This window comes from Kogia breviceps, chromosome 14 (genome assembly GCF_026419965.1).
Source record: "Kogia breviceps isolate mKogBre1 chromosome 14, mKogBre1 haplotype 1, whole genome shotgun sequence".
In the NCBI taxonomy this organism is placed as follows: Eukaryota; Metazoa; Chordata; class Mammalia; order Artiodactyla; family Physeteridae; genus Kogia; species Kogia breviceps.
In genome coordinates this window covers 86,642,158-86,669,363 of record NC_081323.1, presented here as the reverse complement: position 1 = coordinate 86,669,363, position 27,206 = coordinate 86,642,158, and the positions used below count along the sequence as shown (strand labels likewise).

The 27,206-nt window shown below is 58.2% G+C and overlaps 1 protein-coding gene across 2 annotated transcripts in view; it reads left to right on the top strand.

Annotated features, from left to right (window-relative positions):
- The first annotated feature begins 537 nt into the window (after window positions 1–537).
- Window positions 538–27,206, top strand: part of GRID2IP (Grid2 interacting protein) — a 33,722-nt gene continuing 7,053 nt past the window's right edge. Inside the window, exons 1-12 of one of the 2 annotated variants that reach the window (XM_059036394.2) lie at window positions 538–954; window positions 8,718–8,872; window positions 16,876–17,124; window positions 17,355–17,440; window positions 20,178–20,247; window positions 20,741–20,835; window positions 21,168–21,351; window positions 23,851–24,005; window positions 25,023–25,172; window positions 25,428–25,525; window positions 25,705–25,822; window positions 26,590–26,945. In XM_059036394.2, coding sequence (XP_058892377.1) covers window positions 541–954; window positions 8,718–8,872; window positions 16,876–17,124; window positions 17,355–17,440; window positions 20,178–20,247; window positions 20,741–20,835; window positions 21,168–21,351; window positions 23,851–24,005; window positions 25,023–25,172; window positions 25,428–25,525; window positions 25,705–25,822; window positions 26,590–26,945 — 2,130 coding nt within the window. In that variant the 5' untranslated portion in view covers window positions 538–540. The remainder of the gene's footprint in view (window positions 955–8,717; window positions 8,873–16,875; window positions 17,125–17,354; window positions 17,441–20,177; window positions 20,248–20,740; window positions 20,836–21,167; window positions 21,352–23,850; window positions 24,006–25,022; window positions 25,173–25,427; window positions 25,526–25,704; window positions 25,823–26,589; window positions 26,946–27,206) is intronic. The other variant, XM_067012388.1, reaches the window with a different exon arrangement.

The following is a 27,206-nucleotide window of genomic DNA, read 5'->3' as shown; positions in this document are numbered from 1 at the left end:
GGAGGGCCGAGGGGTACCGAGACCAGGGCCTTCAAAATCCGGCCCTCAGAGGTTCTTCTAAGCCAGCATCAAGAAGTTCTCAGAACTATGGACTCTTACCCAGAAAACTAAGCCTCACCTATGACGTGTCACCCTCGCCTCCCCACGATGTGTTTGTGTCTCCAGCCCACACAATCATCTGCTTTTGGGGGACAGAGTCACCTCCCCTACCCCGAGCCTGTCCTAAGGCCAGGAGCCCAGAGACCCCAAATTAGCCATATCACGCTTCCTCAAGGAGGGCAATTCAAAGGGCAAATAACCCCCAAAGTCAGTAGGAATTTGTGAGCTCATAACCGTGGGAAGTCCTTTTGTCCCATGGAAGTTGGTGAATCAGGCACAACTGGATCCAAGAGTTCAGACAATATCCTAAGAGCTCATCCTCCACATGGAGGCAGAGAGGAAGAAGGAGAGACTCAGGCTGGCACAGGCCTTGAGTCTTTGAGCGGCATGCAGCCCAGCGTTTAGCCCCTCTTCCTCTCCAGCTGCTCGGACACCACTGCCATGCCAGCCACCAACCAGGGCTGGCCTGAGGACTTCGGCTTCCGGCTGGGCGGCTCGGGTCCCTGCTTCGTCCTGGAGGTGGCCGAAGGGAGCAGCGCACATACCGGGGGTCTGCGGCCCGGGGACCAGATCCTGGAGGTGGAGGGGCTGGCTGTGGGCGGCCTGAGCCGCGAGCGCCTCGTGCGCCTGGCCCGGCGCTGCCCGCGCGTGCCGCCCAGCCTGGGCGTGCTCCCCGGCCCCGACGGCGGCCCCAGCGCGGCATCCGGCTGTGCACCCCTGACCACAGCCTCGCGGCCCCCTCGCTCCGGCCGCGGCCTCTCTCTGGGCCGCGAGCTGCTACGCCTGGCCGGCCGCAAACGCCCCGACGCCGTGCACCGAGAGCGCAGACGCAAAGCCCAGGAGTTCAGCTGCAAGGTAGGGTGCCCAGGGCGGGACGGGGCGGGGCCCTAGGAGGCGGGGCGGTCCGGGGGTGGGGCTCTAGGGGCTATTCTGGAGGGCGGGCACTGTGGGCGGGGCACGCCAGGGGCTTGATTTGTGGGAGTTGCTTTTCTTTATTTATTGCGGTAATAACGGATGCACAGCTCAGTAAATCTTACCTAGGCATACACCCTTGTAACTACCACCCTGATCAACCTGTAATTTAATAGCATAAAGACAGTAATAGAATGCAGAACATAGAATGTTTCCTTCACCCTCTCCTGCATGAGAAGGTTCTCATGTGACCCTCTCCCTGTCTATCTGCCCCAACCAGAGGTAGCTACTGTTCTGACTTCCGTCGCTATAGGTGCCTTGTGCCTGTCTGTGAACGTCATATAGATGGAATTATATAACATGTACTCTTTGGTGCTGGGCTTCTTATGGTCATGTTACATCTGTGACTTTCGTCCTTGTTGTGTGTGGTAGTGGATCATTCTTTCTATTGCCCGTGTTAGTAACGTAGTGTCGTAGTCTACTGCGGCTGCCATAGTGAACTGTCAGAGTGTGAGTGGCTTATAAACAACAGGAATTTACTTCTCACAGTTCTGGAGGCTGGGAAATGCAAGATCGCAGTGCCAGAAGATCAGCGTCCGGTGAGGACCCACCTCCTGGGTCACAGACAGTGGCCCTCTTGCTGTGTCCTCACAGAGAGGAAGGGGCTAGGGGTCTCTGTTGGGTCTTTTTTATAAGAACGTTAATCCAGGGCTTCCCTGGTGGCGCAGCGGTTGAGAGTCCGCCTGCCGATGCGGGGGACGCGGGTTCGTGCCCCGGTCCGGGAGGATCCCACGTGCCGCGGAGCGGCTGGGCCCGTGAGCCGTGGCTGCTGCGCCTGCGCGTCCGGAGCCTGTGCTCCGCAACGGGAGAGGCCACAACAGTGAGAGGCCCGCGTACCGCAAAAACAAAACAAAACACATTAATCCCTTAATGAGGGATCTACCTTCATTACCTAAACATCTCCCAAAGCCCCCATCTCTGGGGGTTAAAATTTCAATATATAAATTGGGGAGGGGGACACAAACACTCAGACCATAGTATATAGTGTTATTTTTAAAAGAGCCACACCTGGGCTTCCCTGGTGGCACAGTGGTTAAGAATCCACCTGCCAATGCAGGGGACACGGGTTTGAACCCTGGTCCGGGAAGATCCCACATGCTGCGGAGCAACTAAGCCCATGCGCCACAACTACTGAGCCTGCGCTCTAGAGCCCGCGAGCTACAACTAAATAAATAAATTAATTAAAGAGCCACACCTATTTCAAGCCCCCACTAAACCGGGATCTGGCCCTGAATTACACAGCAGTCTGGATGGCAGGTTGGCCACAGGAGGCCCAGGTTTGGGTCCCCCAAACCTCCAAAGGCATCTCCTGTCAGACTTTGGCACAAACAGGCCCCGAGTGTTCTCAGGTGGAAAGTTAGGACTTCCTTGAGGACTGAGAGTTAGGAGCCTGACATGGCCAAGGCCTCCAGCCAAAAGAGGAGCCCAAGGCCTGAGTCACCTTCAGGAAGTAAGGGGTAGCCACCAGTAGAGGTGGGGACCCGGGGCTGGGAAGGAAAGACTGAGGATGGTGTTGGCCTCAGGCCAGAATCCCAAGAACTCCCTGATTTGCGGATACCTATCCCTTTACTGGACCAATCCAGGCAAACCCAAGAAACCTGGGATGTGACACAATCATATCTACCAGGAAGGTCTCAGTGCAGCAACTACCTCAGGCCGTCCACCCTCATATACCTATGCTCCAGGGCCTTCAGATATGGTCCAAAGGCCCTCATCTGGCTGAAACTCCAACTGAATAAGTGAGCCAGGAAATAGTCTGGAGCCTAGACACGCCCCTCTCCCTGCCTAGGGTTCAGGCCCCGTGTGGGAGCCAAGCCCAATGTCCTGGAAACTTAGTATCTGCTTGGTACTTGGGACACTTGAGTTCAGATACCATTCCTTGTCCTCCATGGGAGTGGATTTGCTCAGTCCTGGCCTTGGCAGGGTTTGGCCACGGGGTTTGGGGGCGAGGGGGCCAGGAAGCCGTGCTGGAGTTGGGCCATTGCCCAAATGGCTCCCAGCTCACTGCTCAGGTATCAGATCCCCACCCACCTGCCCTCTTCCAGCACCTAAGCTTGGCCCAGTCCTCACTCCTTCGAAACTGACACCCCTCTGGCACCTCACCTCTACCATGTGCCCCAGCATAACCCCTTGTCTGGGCAGGACCTCAGTTGAGCCTTTCAGCCCCGTTCCCCCAAGCAGGCCAGCCTCTAGCCAGGTCCAGGCAGTCACTCACACATACACACAGGACTCAGTTCTGGCCTTCCTAGGTCACCAGAGTCCAGCTCCTCAAAAGATGTGACTTTTTCCTATCTCCATAATAAGCTCGTCCGTAATAACAAACATCAAAGATACTGATGCCTTTGCAGCCACCACAGTTTATTTTTACCCCCCCACAGTCCTCTAAGGGTCCAGAGGGCTGACCTCTACATGAGCTCCCAGCATTCCAGACCCCTCCATCTCAACATGAAGCTCCAAGATTCCCCATAGAAGAGGAAGAGAGCGTAGAAGATTGTGCCTCACAAAATTAAAATTCTGAGCAATGCTAACAAGGAATATGATAGGGTGATAAGTGGAGGCGAGCTGTCTTCCATAGTAAAGTGTCATAAATTTCTTTTCTTATCTAGGAAGGGGCCAGAGGTTAATGTCAGACTTCGGGTCATTTTTTTTTTTTTTTTGGTTGTTTGTTAAGTCTAGTTAAATACATGTGTCAATAATTTAATGGTAACTACTAAAAAAATTAAGAAAATATCCATTTAAAAAAAAAAAGAAGATTGTGCCTCGACTCTTAAGGGAGGAATCCGCCCGCTGCACCTCCCGTCAATGCTCATCAGCCAGAACCAGTCACACTGCTGCTTCCAAAGGATGCTGGGAAGTGTAGTCCTCTGTGTGTCCAGGAAGGAGGGGAGACCTAGAAATATTGGTGAGCGCTAGCGCCTTAATCCATTCCAGCTGTTGTAACAAACTACCACAGATTGGGTGGCTCATAAACAACAGGAATCTATCTGTCACAGCTCTGGAGTCTGGAAGTTTGAGAACAGGGTGCCAGCATGGTTGAGCGGGGGCCCTCTTTGGATTGCAGACCTCTGGTTTTGTCCTCACATGGTGAGAGGGGTGAGGGAGCTCTTTGGGGCTCTTTTATAAGGGCACTAATTCCATTCATGAGACCTCCACCCTCATGACCTAATCACATCCCAAAGGCCCCACCTCCTAATACCATCGCCTGAGGCATTAGGTTTCCAACGTACAAATTTTGGGGGGACACAAACATTCAGACCATAGCGACTAGGAAAGTCTGCTGTAATGCCAGATGACCTGTTGTAGAACCAAAGGTCTGTCCCAGACTCCATGCAATCCCTGGAGAGTCGGAAGGGGGCCCATCAGCACCCCCAGAAGGGTAGGGTGGACATGCAGACTTAGCCAGGAAGTAGGGCCGGGGGTCATGACCGAGGGAGGAATCTGACCAGCTGCCCACGTCAGCTGCGGTGCATTTTCTGGCACGAGGGAGTGGAGAGTGGTAGATTCTGGTTAGAGCTCCCCAAGCAGCTCCACAAATCCCCAAAAGAGACTGCCTCAGGAAGATCAACAGTGTCTGTGGAGCGCCTCCCCCCGGCCATCCGCCATTGGTTTTGAACAATCAGCTCCCAGATTCTCGCCGGCACCCTTCCTGCCCCAGATTGCCCTCCCTGAAGAGTCTGAGATTTAATAGAAAATCCATTAGTGTCCCGTGATGGCGTATCATGCTTAGATGTAGGTTGAGAGCATCTCGGTAATAGCTGACACCAAAACTGCACTGTGGCAGGGGCCCCAGGAGGGAGGAACTATTTTTTCCTCTTTCTTACATAAAACATCTCTCCCCTTAGCCATGATCTCCTTTGAATGGAGGCTGCAGCTGACTTTGATTTCAAAGCCACTAACCTTCCTCGGTCTGGCGGGTTCTCGAGGAGGGGTGCCTGGTACTGCAGCCCGCCCCACGCACCAAGAGGGAAAGAAAGGTCGGCGGGGAAGCTGCGGGAACTGCACCTCGAGAACGGCCAGCCACTTGCCAGCTCTTTGGTTCAGTTCTGTACACGCTCACTGAATGCACCTAGCCCTGTGCTCGGGCCTGGATAGGAGTAAGATGCCAGGTCTATGTCTCGGGCCATCACACCTGGTGAGGGAGGCCTGGTGTGCACGTGCTGGGACTCGGGCATGCACAGAATGTGGCCTCTGGCTGGATGCCCCGGAAGCCACCTGCTCATACCTGCTCATCCTCTATGGTGTCACCACCTCTGGAAAGCCTTCCTTAATCCCCTTGTGCTACCACGTAGAAAGCAGCTGGAGGTACAGTCCTGAAGTTCAGGAGCAAAGTCTGGGCTGAAGACCCAGACCTAGGCGTCACCATCCGGGGTCCTCGTCCAGAGCGGTGTCAGGGAGTACCTGCATCAAGTCAAGGGGTGGACTGTGGCAGGTGAGGACAGTCAAATGGAAAGAGAAAGTGTAGACAGTTCTGAGCAGGAAAAAGCAGGGGATGGTGGCGTTTGGGCATCAGGGAGGACTTTATTTACTGGGAGAGGTGTGAACCTTTGTATGAGCTGAAGGGAGGGAGGCTGCGGAGACACTGAAATCCAGGCATTTTGCCGCTGTTGATGACAGCCCTCTGATGAGCGCGGGCTGGGGAAACAGCTGTGAACAGGACTGGAGGGGCGCCTGCTCTCACAGCTGCTGACGTGCCTGTGGGGAAAGAAACGATGAGCAAGTGGACAAATCAATAAACAATGATTTCAGATGGTGATCAGTCAAGGGAGGAAAGAAACAAGGAGATGAGAGAGTGATGGGGCCACTTGAACGGAGTGGTCAGGAAAGGCTCCCTGAGGAGGGGACTTTCAGGCTGACAGCTGAGTGACGAGTAGGTGGCAGGAAGAGATTGTGGGGACTCTGTGTGTGTGTGTGCGTGTGCGCGTGTGTGTGCGTGTGCGTGTGTGTGTGCGTGTGCGTGTGTGCGCATGTGTGTGTGTGTGCGCGTGTGCGTGTGTGCGTGTGTGCGTGTGCATGTGCGTGTGTGCGTGTGTGTGCGCAGTGGAATGTCTGTGGCCTTGTGGGTTGGCCTTGCCCGGGAGAGTGGAGGCTGGAGGGGAGGGATGCTGAGTCTGTTGAGATGTTTGGAGGTGGATGGAAGGGGGTACTGGACAGCCCCAGTTCTGGCTGAAATTGCACCTGCCCGGTCCTGAGAGAGACTCATGGCAAGCTCGCAGCCTCACCAAGTGGCCCAGCCTCCCACCCCTGCTTCAGGGTTAGCTCAGGATGTCAGTACTCAGAGGTACCCCCAGACCCTGGACTAACACGGCTCGGGTCTCCTGGAGTGTGGACAGACAATGGTTAACTGCTGCATTTTTTAAAAGTATTAGTGGGAATCCCCTGACAGTCTAGTGGTTAGGGCGCTGTGCTTCCACTGCAGGGGCCGCGGGTTCAATCCCTGGTCGGGGAACTAAGGTCCCACATGCGGTGAGGCCAAAAAAAAAAAAAAAAAGTATTGGTGCCAAGCACAAAAGCCCACATAGTATATGATTCCAGTCATAAGAAATATTCAGTATGAACATCCATAGAACAGAAAAATAGATTACTGGTTGCCCGGGGCTGGGAAAGTAGGGAATGGGGAGTGACTGCTTAATGGGTGCAGGGTTTCCATTTGGGGTGATGAGAATGTCCTAGAACTAGAAGGTGGTGATGGTTACACCACATTGTGAATGTACTTAATGCCACTGAACTGTACGTATGAAAATGGTTACAGTGGTAAATTTTATGTTATGTGCATTTTTACCACAGTAAAAAATAAAGGGGAAAAAAAGGAGCAATGACAACATGTATGCCTTTTCCTCACTGTATAAGTCACATAAGCTCACTGTTGAAAAAATGGAAACCATTGGCATAAAAATAATCAAAATCACTATAAACCTTAGTGCGTATTCCCTGTGCAGACGCCATGTGTTCCATTTGAAACCTGTTTTCTTTCACTTACCTGTTTATCACAAACATTTTCTATGTATTTTAAAACAGCTTTATTGAGATGTATTCATATACCATACAATTTATTCATTTAAAGCGTACACTTCAGTGGTTTTTCGTATATTCACAGAGCTGTGCAACCATCACCACAATGTTAGAACTTTTAAATCGCCCCAAAAAGCAGCCCTGCACCCATTAGCCATCACTCCCCATTTCATGGCTTTTAAATAAAGACCTACAGCATCATTCTCTCTGGCCAAATGGTACCACACTGCATCAGACCTTAAACACTGTCAACTGCAAGATGCACTTGTTTTATTTACCGCCAAGAAAGAAAAATCCCTGCCAACTGACCCATGACACATGCTTCCTTATCTTCTTGTCACTTAGTTTGTAGTTAGTGGAAGAGGGCTTTTAGACTTACTTGGACATATTTAGTACTTGCAATGTATATAACTCAACGGAAGTAACAATATGAAACCTATGACCACATTCATACAGGCACGGGAATGACAGCTAGCCATAGGACACAACCTGAGATGTTAAAATTTATTTTTTTAAAGTGCTCACCCTAGAATCAACGATATCCAGCATTGCAGAGTATGGAGTGAACTTGGCTGTGAAACAACCAACAGAAGTTGACTCCGCTAACTGAGGCAGAAAAGGAATTTGTGGGAGGAAGGGTTCGTAGAATCAGTGCCGGAGACCTAGGCTTAGGACCAAGAAAGGATGGGCCATCTGTGTCCCCACGTCTCTGCATCATTCCTTCAAAGAGCCAAAGCCCTGGGCAAAAGCCTCCGATTGCCTGAGGCTGCAACGTAAGGCCCAGGATCTTGCCTCTCACCTGGTTGGGGACTTCCTCCCATCTTGGCTGCATAGCCAAGGAAATAGCCCCCAAATGGATGTGCTACAACTATTTAGCCTGTAATGTCAGATATTTATACTGCTTCCGACGTCTCAGTATCATACACAATGCAGAGGTGAACCTCTTCACTCATATATCGTCGTGCACTCGTCAGGACACGTCAAGGACACATTCGTAGATGCCAGATCATTGGGTAAGATGACAGGTGCATTTTTAGGCTTTGGACACTCCTACTGCCCATGTCCAGTAGGCTCCTCTGAGTAGATGTGCTTTGTCTGGCCTCAGCTGATTTGCACACTAAGGTGAAGAAAACAAAAGTCCAGAGGGAGCATTGAGGGAACCAGAGTTTGGGGCGACGCGTGCACTCCAGGGCTTTTTTGGGGAGCCAGAATGTTCTCTGTGGGATCTCTCAGCGGAAGAGTACGGTCAAGGGAATATAGTGTTATAATAATAGTAACTAGCAATTACAGAGTGCCTGGCACGTGTTTTAAGCCCTCGTATGGATTCCTTTCATCCTTACAATATTCAGTAGAAGGGCTGTCTCTGGGTTTGAATCCTGACCCCACGGCCTTGAGCAAGTCACCCCAGCCCTAGCAGCCTCAGCTTCCTTAGATATAAAACAAAGATACCGGCCCCGCCCACCTCGCTGGGCTCCTGTGAGGTCTGAAATGGCCTGGTCTGGGCAAGGAGCTCTCATGGGGGCCCAGAAGGGGCTGCCCCGCCAGCTGTCCTGTGGGAGGAAGGGAGGGAGGTGACTGATTCCCTGGTGCTCTGCCCCGGGACCCTTGTGGCCGCTCATCAAGACCCTTCCCCGCAGGTGGATGAAGTCTTGGGGGACCAGCCGACGACCAAGGAGCGGGTGTTCGCCGCTCTAAAGCGGTTCGCGGCTGAGCAGCGGGTGGAGGAGCTGGTGCGGGCGCTCACCCTGGCGCTGCCCCTCGAGGCCCGTGGGCCCCTCCTGGAGAACCTCAGGTACCTCGATTGGGGGCAGGGAGGGCAAGCAGGGGTGTCCACTCCCCCCACCACCACCTCCGGCCCTGCTGCTGCTGTTGCTGCGTGGCCCGCTCCTGAGCGGGACCCCAACACCCCGTCAGCCCCAGGACATGGGTGGGCCGGTGACCTCGAAGGCTGACCCTGGGAAGGGCCACTGTTGGCTTTGCTGGCCGCCAGGGCATCATCTTGAGTGAGAAGGAAAGGGCTGCTGACTGCCGGGCTGGGACGGGCTGCAGAGAAGACCCACCTCCTGAGCTGAAGTCACAGTCTGCCCTGCTCCGTCCCCAAACCCAGATCACAGAAATCTCCAGTGTGACCCCAAGGCACTCTTAGTTCTTCATTGAGAGGGAGTAAGTAATGGCGCAGTGTCAAGACAAGGAAGCCTGGAGGTGTGCTGTGTCCATCCCGGGCACCCTCCCCCATCCTATAAACAGCGTGTTCTCTCTGCCCTTTGATGATGCCAGCTGCGTGCCAAGAACCTCGTCAGGGCCCTAGAGGAACGCTCTCTCACTGAATCCCACCGGCACTATTATTGTCCCCATTCCACAGAGGTAGACTGAGGCTCAGAGAGGTTAAGGGACTGGCCCAAAGTCACACAGCACATGAGTAGCAGTCACAAGAACATGAAACAATTAGCTGTGCACTTTCTGCTCGGCTTTGGACCTTCTAAATTCCTCCTTCAGAAAAAAAAAAAAAAAAAATCTCCGGGTAGGTCCACACCTGGAGTGGCCTGGGAATCTCCCGAAACCGGCCCCCCACCTCCACCCCCATCCTGCCCTGCACCGCACGGCTTTGATCAGGTCCCTCTGGGCCTGAATCATGTGTTCCCTGCACGGATCCTGCGGGGCTGGATCTCCACCCCCTGCCTCCGGGGCCTGGGACGCTCCCCCACCCCCGCCCCTCCCCCCTCCTGGGCTCAGCCCGCCGCCTCCCCTCGCTGCCATTCACCCCGCAGCCTGCCCCTCCCTCTGGGCCTGGCCAATGTCAGGAACCGCGCTGGCCACCCCCACTCCCCAAGCCCGGGCGCAGCGTCTCCGCTCTGCAGCAGAGCACAGAAGGCCACCAAAAGAGGCCACCATGAGCTGCCTGGGGTGAGTTAGGGGCCTACCCCTTGCTGGGAAAATCCGGAGAGAAAAAAAAAGTTATTTCTAGAGCCAAATTTGCAGAGCAGATGATGCGCTGGCGCTGAGGGCTCCGCGGGGAGGCGAGGGATGGGCAGCCGCCCACCCCGCCCCTCCGCGCCCGTGCTGGGCCAGGGGCCGGGCGGCCAGGCCGTCCCTGGGAAGTTGGCATGCGTGTCTTAAGGCTGTTAGCAGCCAGACTCGGCTGGAGGCCCCCCGCAGTCCCTCATTTCCCTCCGGCGCTGCCCAGGCTTCCGTCCCTGCAGCGTCTGCCGGGCCAGCCGGTCTGCCTCCCGGGACAGCCCCTACGCCCGCCGTTCCTGGCCGCGGCTCGACCCCGAGCGGCCGGCGGCGGCTCAGGAAGAGCCGGGGTGGAGGAGGCACCCCCTTGGGCATGCTCGATTGAAAGCCTGGGAAGCGGGGAACCCTGGACACCTGGGGAAGCCCAGTCCCCGCAGCGTCCCCGACCCCGTCCCCGTCCCCGGGGCGCTGCTGGAGAGGATGAAACAGCAGCCTCTGTTGTCCGGGCAAATTGGGGAGGCTGCTGGAGGAGGGGGCGGTGCCCAGCTGGGCTCCGCGGGGAGAGGGGTGCCCTGGCGGCGTGGCTTCAGCCGCCCATCCCCCACCTCCCCATCCCCCTCCACCACCCCTCTGGGGTACTTGGTGTACGCTGGTGCCCGTGTACTGGGTTCCAGGGATGAAGCGATGATCCCCACGCAGCACCTTCCCGAGAGAGCTCAGAGAAGGCACGGAGGAATCACAGACAGTTTTCTGTGATCCTGAGAGCTGAGCCGCAGCCGAGGGGCAGCTGAGAATGAACCCAGCACAGGGCAGTCGGGGCGGGCTGCTTGGAGCAGGCGGCAAGTTCCGGTGCCGGAGCTCAGACAGTGACCGGTGGGGTGTGGCATGTGCCCTGTGGAGGTGGGAAGATAGTTCATCAGGGCCAGGCATCCAGCCACGGAGGTGGAGCCCGGAGAGCCAAGGCGAGGGTGGTGCCACACACAACCCAACCCTGGGTGCCCGGCTGTGCCTAGCTGTGACCCACCCTGCCTTGGTAGAGGGCCATGCAGGGCTCTGGCCTGGGGACCCCCCGACTGAGGAGAAACGAGGCTTGAACGAGAGGTGCGGCAGCAATGGGTAGGTAAAGATACACGTGTGCGCGTGGGTTGCGCTCGTGTGTGGGCACGCTCGACGGAGGCTGGAACCCCCCCAAATCGCCGTGTGGCCTCTGAGGGGGGAGGTCCCAGTGGCCAAACTGGAAGACCTGGGGAGAAAGGAGAAGGAACAGTGAGACCATGAAGCTGGGCCCCCCAGCGCAGTAGCCACTAGCCACATGTCACTCTTTAGCATCGAATTTAATGAATATCAGATACAACTCAATATTCAGCACACCCTCATCATCTTAGCACGGCAGTGAGGGTGAGATTTGGGTCAGTGGCGATGTTGTAAGCAAAGGGTCTTATCTTTCTTTACGACAGCAGTTACTCCTGTGGCTCAGAGCCTAATTTGGGTCTATCCCCAAAGGGATCCCAGTTTGATGAAGTGATAAAATGACTTTCTAATTAGGACAGGCCAGGTAGTTTGGAAAGCGTGAGGTGGATGGGAGGGAACAGGAAAGCAAAGTCAGCTGTGTGCTCTGCTAGCGTTTCAGGAAAAAAATGCAAAGAAGGAAAGGGTCAGGGGTGGGGGTCGGGAGAGGAAACAGCTGAGGTGGCGGAGGAAGCTGTGTTTTGAATCCCAGCAGACCTAGCTTGAACCCCCAGTCCACTCACTGGCTGTATGACCTTGAGCAGTTTCACTAAGCTCTGCACTTTATCCATAAAAACGGGGTTGGTCATTTCTACGCGTTCCCAGTGGGGTTCTTGGTAGGAAAGCATATGAACGGACTCTGCCAACTGCAAGCAGAAAAGAGATTAGTTGAGAATCTGGGGGATAGGGTGTGAGCACCTCCTTCGCCCTCTTCTGCTTTAATGACAAGTGTCAGAGACACCATCATACAAAGCTCCTTGGAAAATTCTATGGCGCTGTGTAGGGGGAAGTGCCAGGCATCTAGTATGTGCTCAGTTAAACTGGTTTCCCTTAGGGAAGGTCTCTTTCTCCCTAGAGAGCTCCCTTGACCATGGCACTCTCGACATTTGGGGCCCCATGTCTCCCTGTTGCTGGGGGCTGTCCGGCATGTTGTAGGGTGCATAGCGGCATCCACGGCCTCTGCTCACTAGATGCCAGTAGCACAGCCTCCTCCCGCTTCTCATTTTGCGACAACCAGAACTGTCAGCGGACAATGCCACACGTCCTCCGTGGGGCAAAACCGCGCCCAGGTGAGAAACGCTGCCCGAGTGCGACCTGCCTTTGGTAGTACCCTCTCGCGGGGCAGACGTCTCAGCAAGACCGGCCTGGCCCCACCCTATGCTGCTGTGGGTCATCTGTCCAGAGGCACCGGCTGCCGGCCCCTTTGGTGCCTTCACTGTGCTGGGGTGGCAGAGGGGGGGGACCTGGCCCCAAGGCAGCGAGGGCCCCGCTGGCCGTGTCTGGGTTCAAGCAGGAGCGTCTGCTCCGTGGTCACGTCTCCAGCGCCCACGGCAACGTGGATGGCCTTCACAGCCTCAGGCGGGCCTGGCTCTGGATGCTGGGCCATCACAGCTGGTACCAAACTACCAGAAATGGCTCTATCGCGATGCGACGGCTGTGGCCCTGTGGATGACAGGGAGCTGTGCTCGCTCGAAGATTTGCAGACATTTCTCCCCCTGGCCGGGCTGAGGCCGGGCATGGGGAGGACGCCGAATGAGGACTGGCTCTGGCTTCCTGCTGCTGCAGGGGAGACATGAAGCCGTGAGAGGTCACCCCGGAGTGGTGGCCTCCCTGGGGCCAGGCATGCAGGGCTGAAGTGTGCGGGCAGCATGGCCTGGGCAGAGGGCAGAGACTGACCGGCAGGTCTGCAGGAACCCACAGGCAGGATCGTGGAGGATGTTCCCCGCAAAGACTGAGGCAGAGGCAAAGTCCCCAGGGCCTCCTGCCTCTGCCGTTCCAGCCTGTCTGGGTGGTGGCCGCCTCCTTGTGCTGACCCCCCCCCCCCCAGCGCCCTGCCCCTTTAAGGCTGTCCCTGAGAAACCCGTCCCAGGATGCCCTGGGCTGGCTCCCCGGCATCCATCCTTTGGTCCTCAGAACTCAGATTCTCACCCTTTCCAGCCTGAGGCTAGGACTCGGATCAGCAAGAAATGACAATGCAGTGGGGGCCCTGGGGCCTGCTTGCTTTGTCTTCCAAGGAGGAGGAGTCCAGCCCCCCTTTCCTGGTATCTCCGTCTCTTCCCCTCAGCTGGTCCTCCCCTCACCTCTCCCAGTAGGACACGCCCACCCCGGGGAGGCCCTCTGTTCCCCCCACCGCCCTCACCTGGGCCTTGCCCCAACCTGGCTGCCCTCTCCTCACTTCCACTCACTCACCAGGTCTCACTTACTTGACTTCCTGTGTTTTGGAATCTGGCCACTTGGCCCATCCCAACAGCCTTTGCTGCGCCCCTCCCAGCATCAACCCTCCCCTAGTGTACCAAGACCTTCGGGGCCCCTCCACCTCCCCTTAAATCCTTACACCCTCCCATGGCTCCTCACTGTTCCGAGTGCAGCTGACAACGGCATTCAAGGCCTCCTTCTCTAGCCCCTTCTCCTCTGGAGCTTCCCCCTGGGTGGGAAGGGAGGGTCTGTCTGGCCGACACCTGCTGAGTCCTCGAGTGCCAGCGCAAAGGCCACCTCCTCCAGAAAGCCTTCCTAGGCTCTGCACAGGGCAGTCGGAGCTTCCTGTGAACGGTCGGGTTCGGCCTCGCTGCAGCCGGGTGTTGGGGGTTCTCCGGAGCGCCGGCGGCCCGAGGGGTCGGAGGCGAGGTGCCTGGGGAGGTGCTCGTGGAGGGGCCCAGAGGAGGCAGCGTGACGGCCTCGAACAGCCCCAGCTCGCGGGGAGCCGACTGAAGGGTCCCCCGGAGGGGCGGGGCCGCGCGGGGCGGGGCCACCCGAGAGGGGGCGGGCGCGGGGCCTCGGGCCCAGCAGGCTCGGGAGGGGCCGAGCGCGCTCGCCCAGCAGAGGCGCGTGGAGTCTCGGCGCCCTCGCTCTGCTCGCGGGCTCCGCCACCCCCTGCCCATCGGCACCTGCCGCGCCGCCGTCGCCGGCTTCAGATGGGGAAGGACCAGGGCTTCTCTCGGCACTTTCGGTAGTTTCCCCACTGCTCCCGGAGCCCCCGGGAACCGCGCACCCTGGCGCGACGGACCCGCCTCCGGCTGACCTGAAAAGGGGTGGGGCTGGGGCACTGAGGGGCTTCGCCGTCCTGGGTGGGCACCCACCGAGCCTGGCTGGGGGCGGGGGCTTGGGAAGGCAGGCATAAACCGGAAGGTTATTAAAGGGGCGAGTTCCCCGCTCTAGGCATCCGGAATCCGTCCGAGGGCCTAGGGGTCGGGATCCGGGTCGGGGATCGAGGGCTGGGACTGAAAAGCCCTCTTTCCTTCCTGCGAATGGACTGATTGAGGGAACTGGGCAGAGAACAAGGCGGGGAATGTGGTGGAGAGAGAGGACCCTATGGGAGCCCCGGGTAGGAGTCTGGAGTTGGATTTAGACCTGATCCCCCAGAGAGAACAGAACTGACTCTGAGTGCAAGGTCATTGTGTGGTACCCAGAAGAGCCCTGTGGCCACAGAGAAGCTTCTTGGCTTAGCAGGGACCTGGGAGTCCTGAGGCAGCCACAGCCAGGCTGTCAGGTCAAAGGGGCATCAAATCCGTCAGCCACAGTGGTCCATGAGACCCCACTGCATCTGGATCTGCTGGGCCAGTCAGTTCAGAGCAGAGCCAGGGCTGGGGTGCCTGGGCCAGACTGAGCCCCATGGAGGGCCCACACCAGCCAGAAAGGGCGTCTGGCACACCGGGCAGCCTTGGCTTCCTTCTCAGCCCCAAGAACACCAAGGAGGGAATGGGCCACCCAGCTTTCTCCTAGCTATGCAGTTGGTGACTCACCTGGTTTCCACTGCAGGGGCGGGGTGGCGGCGTTGCTTATTGCTGCTAGAGGGTGGCAGGTTGGACCTAGGGGCTAGGGGTGTTGGGCTGATACCTTCTGGAGCCTGGGGCCGGAGCCAAAGTGTAAGGTAGACGGTTTCTGGCTTGTCGTCTCTGCTTTGCCTGAGCATGAGCCATGTGGGGAATGTGCAGGCCAGGCGGATGGAGAAGACAGGCTCTGGAGACCTTGGCTGACCATCTCGGGAATGTGACTGAGGGTCTAGATTTTCGGGAACCACTGGCGGTGGGCAAGGATGAGTGTATCAGGCGATGACTCTCCTGGCAGAGTTGAACAGGCCATCGTGCTAACCTCCTTGTTGCCTGGAACATCCAGATCTGAAGCAGAGCTCACTGGGGGGTGGGGGGCAGGCCCTGAGGCACCCTCCTCCCCGAGAATCCACATCCCTTCCCTGCCACCAGGCAGCTTAGTCTGTCCACTGACCTTAGTAAACTACCCACAGACATCGGGGGAACTTAGTGGGGGCCACTGTGTGACATCAGAGGCGTTGTATTTCAGCTGGCTGCAAGGCCGCTGCTCCCTCCCCCCCTCCCATGCCCTTGGCACTGGCTCCTGGTCGAAAGAACAGGAAAGGGAGCCTTGGGATGCAGCCAGGGAGGCCTCGATAGCAACCAGACCTTCAGGGGCCCTCGACAGAGCCCTGCCACAGCGCGGAGGTCCAGAGGCTGGGCTTCCATCTCAGCTGTGCCGAGGGCAGCCGAGTAACCCTGGAAAGTTAGGGATCCTCTCTGAGCCTCAGAATCCTCTGCCATGGGCCAGGGAGTCCACCAGGATGTTAACTGCTGCCATTACTCAGAAGTGTGGGTGGGCCACTGGTAGACCCCCGTTTACTGAGTCTCTGAGTCCCAACCATGTGCCGAGGCCTGGCTGGTCACTGTGGGTCACACCCAAGCTTCAGACCCAGCCCTCTGAGAGCTTCCAGCCTTGCCGAGGAGACCTGTGGGCACCAAGGAAACATTCCAGGGTGTGGACCGCAACAAGGGACTGTGTGAGCCTCCCCCCTGCCTCTCGTCACTTCCAGGGTGACTCCTTTTAGGGCAGGGTCCACACACAGTGCCTTTAGCTTTGAAGCCAAGCGCCTGGCTGGCACAGATAGCAGAGACTTCCTAAAACATGTTGGCCAAAACTGGAGGAAGGCCAGTGTTGGGTGCTGAAGGGCGAGCCCGGTTTAGCTAGAAGAGCAGAGAGAGTGTGCTAGGTGGGGGCCACAGCCTGGGCAAAAGTGTGCAAGACAGGACTGGATGTGGCGGTCCTGGCACTTTCTGAGGCGTCAGCTGTAGAGAAGCAAGCTGGGAGCTGTGGAGTCTGATGAGGGTCTGGGTGAAGTCTGGCCCCCGGAGTGGATTGTGGCTTCAGTTTTCTCCAGCAGAGCTGCCTGGAATCAGGCAGGGAGATGCTGGGTGGTGGGGACCCCTATCTGCTGTCTGGCTTGGCTGGTGCGAGGGCGTGAGATGAGGGAGTCTGGGAGAGGCCAGAGATGGGAAGACAGAGGCAAGAGGAGGAACGGGTCCACTGATGGACTTTGAGGGCACTGAAGGCCCCGAGGCCAGAGTCATGAGGACAGTGGGAGCGAGACTTTCCCGAAGTGCAGCAAGTAGGGCGCCGTGGCCTCCGTGTGGCCCGGGCCCATCGGGGCGCAAGTCCTCCGGGCACCCAGGGGGACACTTGGGGTGTGGGCTGCTGATTCCCCCGCCACCCCTGGGTGGAGGGGAGAGCCGAGGGCAGCGACCGCGAAGAGGAGTCTTTGGGCCGAGGTTCGCCGAGTTCGGGGCGCGATCAGGGGGCGCGCCCCGACTCTGCTGTCCCCGCCCGCAGGATCTTCATCCCCAAGAAGCACCGGGCGCGCTTCGACGAGGTGGTGTCTCAGGGTCTGCTGGGCAAGCTATGCCGCGCGCGGCGGGCGCAGGGCGCGCAGCGGCTGCGCCGGAGCCGCAGCGAGGAGAGGCCGGAGCGCCTCCTGGTGTCCACGCGCGCCAGCGCCGCCCCGCGCCGCCCCGACGAGCCTCCCCAGCGCAAGGCCGCCTCTCTGCTCGGCGGCCGCGGCGGCCCCGGGGGCGCGCGCAGGTACCCGAGACGCGTGGGCGCGGGCTGCGGACGCCTCTCGGTCGGTGGGCTCGGCATGGAGACCCGGGCAGAGGGCGCGGGGGCGAAGCGAGGACACCTGGGGGTTGGGATCCAGGAGAGGTGAAGGGGAGCGGGACACTGGACGTCGCCATCGCCTGCACCCCCCCAGGCTCCTCTCCCCAGGGAAAGGCGCGCTGCCCGCCCCCCACCCGCCCCTTCTTTCTCCCCAGGACGGTCCGGGTCTACAAGGGCAACAAGAGCTTCGGCTTCACGCTTCGCGGCCACGGACCTGTCTGGATCGAGTCCGTCCTGCCTGGTGAGGTGTGGGTGGGTTGTTCAGGATGGGGTGAAGGAGTCTGTTAGGCCCATGCTCAGCAGCACCTCCCCCTCTCAGGTACCAGCCTCAAGTAGCCTGTGTCCTCTGAGTGTCCCAGAGCAGCAGATCCAAATCATCCCCCTTCCCCAGTCAGGGCAAACCCCCTCCAAGTTCAGGGTCACCCCTGTGCCAGGTGAGCCAAGTTCTCCATCCACATCTTTCCTGTGTCCACAGGGAGGACTAGGGGTGCTGCCTGAGACACTGGGGCAGCGGGACAGAGCCGGTGCCTGCCCAGGCCGAGCCCCAGACAACGTCCCCATTCCCTGGGAACTGGGCGCCTGCTGGTGGGCAGGCAGCGGGGCTTCAGGGCCTCTTCCCACTATCCAGCCCCCAGCCCCCCAAATCTGGACTCCCCTTCTCCTCCCACCTGGCCAGCCCCTCCTTGCTCCTGGAATGGCGCATCTCGAAAAAGGCAGTCTTCCCGGTGAAGGAGTTCCTCCTTCCCGGCCTTCCAGTGGGGCGTTGAGGGGAGGGAGGGAAGAAACCCATTTATTGTGCAGGCAGCCCATTCCCTTGTGGAAGGTCTCCGTGGACAGACGCATCTCCCGGTACTGAACTGACCTCTCCCTCCGTGTAACCAGCCCACGGGGCTGGGTCACCTGCTCTGTCCCGTCCCCGTCCCCTCCCAGCACCTGAACTTGATGCTCCTAGTGAACCAGCCCCATCGGTGCCCCTGCTGATGCTGAGTTCTTTCTACCCTTCTGCATCTCACATCTCCAGTGCACGGGTTTGTGAGAAGGGCTCTTCTGATTGCTGGGAAAGTGCCTCAGTGCCTTGGCATCACTGTTCCGGCCTTCGGATCATTCTGAGACCCAGTCCATCTTGGATTTGTACATCACTAAGTCATTGACACACTGTTGTAGAGAAAAGGCCCGAGGCTGCTCTCTGGGGAGCTTCCTCTAGACATGATTAATCTCTCCTCTTTGGATATGTCTCTTTCAACTTTGCCATCACCCCCACCCCCACCTCCCTGCCTCTCCCACATGTGTAGCCAGAGCTACTTGGCCTGGGGCCATGTTAAAATCCAGGGGTGCTGTTCTCCCCAACCTCCAGGCTGGTAACCCCTTGCCTTCCTCGTCATAGGAAGCCAAAGGGGTGCTTAGATGGGAGCTTTTACAGATGGGGAAACAGGCCTTGAGAGACTCTGGCAAATCAAGGACTAGAACCTGGGGTCTCCTGACTCCTGATCCAGTGATCTTTCATCCCTTGCTGCTACCTCTCTGGCCTTTCCACCCCAGCCTGGCCCAAGCTTCCAGGCAGGCCATGTTGGATTTGTCACCATCGCCCTGTCCCCCTTTTCAGTCCCAAGAAAAAAAACTCCCCCTGGCCCCCTCTCTCGGGAAGTCTTCCCTGATCATCCCCCTTCATCTCCGGACGATCCCCACCTCAAGAGAGAACCAACCGCTCACAGTCTGAGAGTATATTTAGGCATCTATCATTTCCCCCCACTTGCTTCCAAATCAAATTTAGACGGATGAATAGTGAAAGAGGCAGAAAGAAAAAAAAAAAATCTGTATCCACAGGAGCAAACTTAGCAGCTCCCGCTTCTCCAGGTATCAGGTACTGCGTTAGGGCTGCCCTGCGGGGCCGTTAAGGCAAAGAGTGAGAATTAGCTGCTCCCATGTGCTGAAAATGTGGGTTTCATTATTCAGACATGGTGAGGCCAACAGGTCAGGAGATGACTGCCATTAAAAGATGGTGTGTGGGCTTCCCTGGTGGCGCGGTGGTTGAGAGTCCGCCTGCCGATGCGGGGGACGCGGGTTCGTGCCCCGGTCCAGGAAGATCCCACATGCCGCGGAGCGGCTGGGCCTGTGAGCCGTGACCGCTGCGCCTGCGCGTCCGGAGCCTGCGCTCCGCAACGGGAGAGGCCGCAGCAGTGAGAGGCCCGGGTACCGCAAAAAAAAAAAAAAAAAGATGGTGTGTTACTCACAGCTCCCAAGAGGAAGGGGCACACAGGGAAGCACCAGGACTGGTCAGGGGGCAAAGGGAGCAAGAGAAAACATGGGCAAGAGCCCCCCCCCCCCCCCCCGCTTTTATGTGTGTGAAGATATGGGTGAGGCAGGGTAAGGCAGCTAAGCAGGTTTACCCAGACTGTGCGAGTCCCATAGAGGAAGGGTGGGGGGATGGGCTTAGGATTGGTTGGTTTGCACGGGAAAGATGCACTTGCAGACCAGTCATGTACCATCTCTAGGGATTGGCTGGCCCTAGAGGGACAGTCTCTCCAGTGTCAGCAAGGTCCCAAGATGTCAAAGCGTGATTAATTCTTCATGTTTCCCAGCCTGAGGGAGGAGCCTCCCTCTAGACACATTTTCTCCTAGTGACAAAGGCACAGAGGAATTTACGATGTGGACCTTTGTACGAGGGGTCGAGAATAGAGTATAGAGTAGGGTCCTCTGCAGGTGTGCACACCTTCCTTTTCTGCTCTCCTCGCCCAGCTCAGGGCGAGTGACCAGTGGTCCACGCCGGGTCCCAAGCACTCCCACCCTGGCCAGGCGATCACTCCCTGCTTCGAGCAGCTGGGAGCAGAGGGGCGCTGGCTCTGATGTGGGACTGCTGGCCTGAATTTGGCTCTCCTCTGCCACCCACCCCACTTCTCGCCTGCAAAACAGGAGGACAACACAGGGATCCCCGAGTGGGTCACTGCTCAGCTGACCGCACCCTCTCTCCTTGCTTCCAGGGAGCCCGGCTGACAATGCTTCCCTCAAATCGGGCGACCGGATCCTCTTCCTCAACGGACTAGACATGAGGTCAGAGGCTATCGGGGTCACCAGAGCTTGGTGGCAAACAGTCCCCAGGACTCCTGACTCCTGGGATACCCCGGCCATGGGCCTCTGACCAGTTGGTTCCCAGTTTGTCCCTCTTCGCACAGGAAGTCCTGCATCCACCCTCGCACCCTCTCCAGGATGTCAAATCGCCCTTCCAACCAGGAAACACCCCAGCTCCATGCAGGGGGCACAGAGTTGAATGGATCATGTGTGTCTTACCCTTAAGAGGGGACCCTGCCCAGGGGTGGCGTGGTCGTGACCACTTCTGTACCCAGAAGTGTCCGGCTGGCCCTGGGCCTGGAGCTTCTCCTGCAGAGGAGATTAAGGAGCGGGAGAGGCGGGGCCCTGGCTTCCGGTCCCGGCCCGGCCGTGGGCTTGCTGTGTGGCCTCCACCGGCAAGACAGGGAGGTCTGGCGGGTGGCCTTGGGCAGGGCTCATCCTGGGCAGGCCCTCCGGGGCCGTCTCTGCTCGGCAGGAACTGCTCCCACGACAAGGTGGTGTCCATGCTGCAGGGCAGTGGTGCAATGCCCACGCTGGTGGTGGAGGAGGGGCTCGTCCCGTTCGCCAGCGGTGAGACCCCCCACTGGCCCTCGGCCGCCTTGGCCCACATACCCTGCTGGGGTCACCACGGGTGGGATTTATGAGTCCACAGAGGACTCTGCTTGTCCCCCACCTCTGCAGCTTCCCTCTCCAGGCGGTGCCGTAAAACCCAGTGGGGTGGCCTCAGGGACGCTTCCTGGGGCTCTCCCTCCTCCCCCAATGGGGCACATCCCCAGGTGTGCCTCCCAGTGCATGGCGCTCACCCCAGTTCGGGAGGTCCCCTGGCCCCAGCTGCCAGGGAAACCGCGCCTGGCCTGGGGACACTGGGTCACCTGGGCCTCTGCTCCCCGTGGCCCCTGCAGATTCCGACTCGATGGATTCTCCCAACCCGTCCTCGGCGCTCACCTCCCTGCAGTGGGTGGCGGAGATCCTGCCGTCCAGCATCCGGGTGCAGGGGAGGACCTTCAGCCAGCAGCTGGAGCGCCTGCTCACGCCCCCCGAGCGCTATGGGGTCTGCCGGGCCCTCGAGAGCTTCTTCCAGCACAGGTGGCTGGGCCAGGCTGGTGGGGGGGGGACCTGCCCAGGGGAGGCCCCGATTCCTGCCCAGACTCACCATCGGGGTCTCCCTGCCTGAGCTTCCTAAGCCCCCTTCTCCTGAGGGAGGCTCAAAGGACCCGAGTGGGGGTGGGGACCATCGGGGCTGCCCGAGAACAAACCCTGACTCTGAAACCTCCTAGCCACGTGCCCTGGGCAAGTCACAGCCCTCTCTGTAAAGTGAGGCAGGCAGCGACCCGCCGCAGGGTTGTTGGCGGGACCCCCACGACACCCCGCTGTGGGCACTTGCCCCCAGCCCCGCCCTGTTAGGCTTGGTTTAGCATCTTTCTTTTTGCACCTCAGCAGCAGCAGGAGTGTTTACCACACGCCTCAGCCCACAGGGTCGTTTCGTGGTCCCTGCAAAGCCAATCACTTGTTCATTCCCATTTTTTTTGTTTAAACAAAAATGTATATCTGTTGAAATATAATCCACATATCATACAATTCACCCATTTGAATGTACAATGCACTGGTTCTTATTGTATTCACAAATATGTGTAACCATCATCGTACTCGATTTTGGAACACTTTCATCAAAAAGAAAGCCCCAACCCTTTCACTATTGCTCTCACCCCCTGCCATGCCTCCTTCACCTTAAATAACCACGAATCTACTTTCTGTCTCTGTAGATTTCCCTGTTCTGGACATTTCATATGATGGAATCATACTATATGTGGACTTTCATGTCTGGCTTCTTTCATTTAGCATGTTTTCAACATTCATCCAAGTTAAAACACCCACAGTCGGTCCTTATATCCGTGGGTTCTGCATCCATAGATTCAACCAACCACTGAACAAATATATTTGGAAAAAATTCCAGAAAGTTCCAAACGGCAAACCTTAAATTTGCCAGAGTTCTCTGTTTGTTTGTTTATTTTTTTTTATAAATTTATTTATTTTACTTATTTATTTTTGGCTGCGTTGCGTCTTCGTTGCGGCACGTGGGCTTTCTGTAGTTGTGGCGAGCGGGGGCTACTCTTCTTTGCGGTGCGCGGGCTTCTCATTGCGGTGGCTTCTTTTGTTGCAGAGCACGGGCTCTAGGCACGTGGGCTCCCGTAGTTGTGGCTCCCGGGCTCTAGAGCGCAGGCTCAGTAGCTGTGGTGCACGGGCTTAGTTGCTCCACGGCATGTGGGATCTTCCCGGACCAGGGCTCAAACCCGTGTCCCTTGCATTGGCAGGCAGATTCTTAACCACTGCGGCACCAGGGAAGTTCCTCTCTAAGTCTTAGATACCAATTCCTTGTTGATTTTAGACATTGTAAATATCTTCTCCCATTTGTTACTCTATTGTTACTTCCATTATATCTAATATTAACAGCTCCAAGTTGGGCTTCTTTGAACAAGTATTCTTGATTTTGTATCATCGCATTCAATACATTTGGGGCCTTATGGCTTTGGCTTTTGAATTTTTGTTTTAAGAAGTCCTTCCCTGCCCCTTGGGCAAAAGATATCTCCTGCGTTATCTCCTATTAATTTTATAATTATACTTTCCACACTTTGGTCTTTTATCCACCTGGAGTTCACCTTTATGTGTGGTGTTACGTGAGGATCAGTTTTATTTTTTCCATACAATGCAGCGATCAGCAAACTATTTCTAGAAAGGTCCAGATAGCAAATATTTTAGGCTTTGCAGGCCATATAGTCTCCATTGAAACCATTCATCTCTTCTGTTGTAACTTGAGAACAGCCATAGACAAAATATAAACCACAGGCTTATATAAACCATGTTCCAATAAAACTTGCTTTTTACAAAAACAAATTTGGGGCCTTGGGCCATCATTTGCTAGTCCATGATATAGTGAGTCAGCTTTCCTAATACATTCTATATGTTTTCATCTTCACAACAGCTCTATGCAGTCTCCATTCCCCGACCAGGGATTGAACTCAGGCCACAGCAGTGAGTCCAGAATCCTAACCACTAGGCCACCAGGGAACTCCCCAGTAGATGCTTTTTTTTTTTTTTTTTTTTTTTTTTTTTTGCGGTAGGTGGGCCTTTCACTGTTGTGGCCTCTCCCGTTGCGGAGCACAGGCTCCAGACGCGCAGGCTCAGTGGCCATGGCTCACGGGCCCAGCCGCTCCGCGGCATGCGGGATCCTCCCAGACCGGGGCACGAACCCACGTCCCCTGCATCGGCAGGCGGACTCCCAACCACTGCGCCACCAGGGAAGCCCAGTAGATGCTATTTTTATCTCCCATTTTACAGAGGAGGAAACTGAGACAGAGAAATTAGTAGCGAGAAAGGTCACTTGGCTGGTAAGTGGCAGGGCTGAGGTTTGAATCTGGGCAGCCTGCCCGCAGAGCCGACCTTCCTGCCCACTTCTCTGTCTTGGGGAGGAAGGGAAGGGCATGAGGCTGAATTCTGTGGCCTGGAAGTGCCCCCCTTGTCCCCCACCCTGCCCCCTCTGTCGAGCCCCTGAGTCATGAACCCCTTGCTCCTGCACCCCACCCCCAGGAACATCGACACCCTGATCGTCGATGTCTACCCGGTGCTGGACACACCCGCCAAGCAGGTCCTCTGGCAGTTCATCTACCAGCTGCTGACTTACGAGGAGCAGGAGCTCTGCCAGGAGAAAATCGCATGCTTCCTGGGCTACACGGCCATGACAGGTAAGCAGCCCCTCCCCCTGCCCAGCCCGCCAGGTAAAGGCCAGACACCCGCTGTTCTCACCTGTGAGCTATTACAAACAACCACAGGTATTACTCCCACACACAGATGCACCCACTTGTCTTGGAGATGCACACCCAGCACACCGGGGCTGGTCGCACGCTTTGCCCCACGGATGTGCTTTCCCAACTTGACCCTTAAAGCAGCATAACCTTGGACTTTAGACACCCCACCTAACGCCCGGGGTCTCAGGTCTCTCACCCACAAAATGAGGGTGACCACAGCGGCTGTGCCTTGCACCCTGGGAAGTGTGGCACAGATCAAGAAGTTCACGTGGACACTGTTTACAGACCTAGATCGTGAGCACAGGTCCAGGTCACACCTGCCTAGTGGGCTCTGGAGCCCACAGACTCACACAAGGGCCTACGGGGCCCCGTGCAGCCTCAGCTCCCCGCTGCTGCCCCGTCACTGGGTGCCCCCGTGCCCACGCCATGCATGCACTTCATCACTCGGCTGCAGGCATCGAAAGTGGGCTAGACCCCGGGCACCTGCTGTTCGCCTGCACGTCTCCTATGGGCTGGCCCTTGTGCGCCCACTAACCCTAGTCCTGGGGACCCAGAGTTTGTCGGGGGGTTGAGGGTTTGAGCTCAGGTGCAGGCTGGGCAGCAGATGTCCCACACATCTGCCCTGACCTGGAACCTTCCATTTCGTTCTGCAAGCCCCTAGGGGCGGCAGCGCCCGCGTGTTGAGACCTGGGAATCGGGGGGTCCTAGGCTCTCGGCGTGAGAAGGGGCCCTGAGGGTGGGCTGTGGCCACCTGCGCCCAGCCTCTGTCCTCAGGCTGGCACCACCCCCATGTACCTCCTGTGCCCAGCGCCCCGCCTCTCACCCTGGGGTTCCCAGCTGTCCTAGAGCCGAGCAGGCCCGGGCTCACAGGTGGGTGCCCTCACCCTCCCTGTGTTTGGAGGCTCCCTGTCAGGCTGAGAGGACAAGGGGCCTGTCTCCCCTTTGGTCCCACAGCAGAGCCGGAGCCCACACTGGACCTGGAGCCCGAGCCCGAGCCCGAGCCGGAGCCGGAGCCGGAGCCCCAGCTGCGGAGCTCCCTGAGGGCCTCCTCCATGTGCCGCCGCAGCCTCCGGTCCCAGGGCCGGGAGGCCAGCCTCAGCTGTGGTGAGGCCCCGGACCAAAACGCGGGAGTGGGTGAGAGGGCGCGACAGGGCTCGGTTTTCCCACCTGCAAAATGGGCTTGGCGGGATGAGACATCCCTGGGAACGGTCTGAGCAGTGGCCCCTCTGGGCCCACAGGGCTTGGCGGTTCTCTCTCCAGAGGCCCTCGCTGGGTCTGGGCTGGGGCCTGAGTCTTAGAGCTCAGAAGTGGTCACTAGACCCCCGTGTTGTGGACTTGGCCCTCCTGATTCCCCGGCAGGGCCCAGCGACTGCCCGGAGATGCCTCTTCCTCTGATCCCAGGCGAGCGCCAGGCGGGTGACGGCACATCCCTCCCCGAGACCCCCAACCCCAAGATGGTGAGACCTTCTCTCTGCCCTGCTTTCGGTGTCCGTGAGGAGCTGGGGACGGGTGGCCCACGGAGCTGGGGCAGACCCTGGCCTCCCAGACCACCCAGGCCTGGCCTCTGAGGCCATGTTAGGGCCACGTGGGGGAGGTAAGGGCAGGCTGGACCCATCCCCACCTCCTCTCCCCAAAGATGTCGGCTGTCTACGCAGAGCTTGAGTCCCGGCTGAGCAGCAGCTTCAAAGGGAAGATGGGGACCACGTCCAGATCCCGTGCCTCCCCACCAGTGCCCAGCACGGCAGGCACGGCAGGTAGGGCTCGCCAGCCCCGGCTCCCGAGGGCAGCTCTGGCCTCCGGCCTCCTGGCTGGCTGGCTGGGTGTTACCCCCACCTCCAGGCGTATCCCTGGAGCTCCCTTTTTGCTCCGTGGCTATGGGACTGAATGCTGGGGAACACTGGCATCCTCCACAGTGAGGGGCCATCAAGGTCCGGGTTGTCCCGGCCCCTCCCCTGTCCCCTCTGATCCTCGCCTCCGCTATGGATCTAGAAAAGCAGAGGGCTGCCCCCGCAGGAGTCCCCAAGTTCGCATGTGACTGTCGGGTAGACTACGCAGTGCATGCATTTTGCTCTGTGAGTGGCTCAGCTGGGAAGATGGTTGTTCGCAGACACACGTGATGGTTTCTCGGCAGTTCAGAAGGCAGGACCCCTGAGTGATGTTTCTGTGAGCCAAGGGCTTGCTGGGTGCGGGAGGTGCCCCATGACCTTTGGTCTGGAGACCCCCGCACCCTTGACTTGCGTTCGGTGGGTTCCAGGTGGGACCCGGGGACCCTGTGCGAGATGAGCTGGGGCCTGTCCGGGGCCGAGCAGGGCTCCTCCTGCCGGCTCCGGCCTTTGATCACCCTAAGGGAAGCCCGGGGACGCAGCGTCCTCCGGGGTCTCCCTGCACTGTGTCCAGAGGGGGAGAGGGAGGTGCCCAGGGACACAGAGCCAACCCGCCCTGGGGCCCCTCCCCTCCAGCCCGCACCTGGAACCCAGGTACTGACCCAAGAGGGGTCCTCACGTTCCATCCCCCACCCTAGGGCCCAGGACCCTGTCCAGTGTCTCGTGGCCCAGCGAGCGGCTCCTGCCCTCCCCCTGCTACTACCCGCTGTGCTCAGAGGGCCTGGCCTCCCCCAGCAGCTGCGAGTCCCACCCCTACGCCAGCTTGGACAGTAGCAGGGCGCCCTCCCCACAGCTGGGCCCCGGGCCCCTCGGCTCCAGCAGCACCCGCAGCCCGGACCGCGGCCGCCCGCCCAGCCGCAGGAAGCTCTTCACCTTCGCCCACCCTGTGCCAAGCCGGGATACTGACCGCTTCCTGGACGCGCTGAGTGAGCAGCTGGGGCCCCGCGTCACCATCGTGGACGATTTCCTGAGCCCTGAGAACGACTACGAAGAGGTGAGCACGCGGGCGGGCGTGCAGGGTCCGGGGGCCTGTATGGGGACGGTGTCCACAGGCTCCTGCGAGAGGCCCGCTGCCCTGGGGACGGGCCCCAGGCTCCCCCTCTCCCTGCCCCAGTCCATCCTGGACTCTGTCCCAGGACACCCTGCTCCCTGGCTGCAGCTATCCCACCCTGGGCCCGAGCTAGGACACTCTTTGTCCAAGGCCGCCCCATATGCCCTGTCTTAGGTGCCCTACACTCCGTCGGGCTGTCCCGCC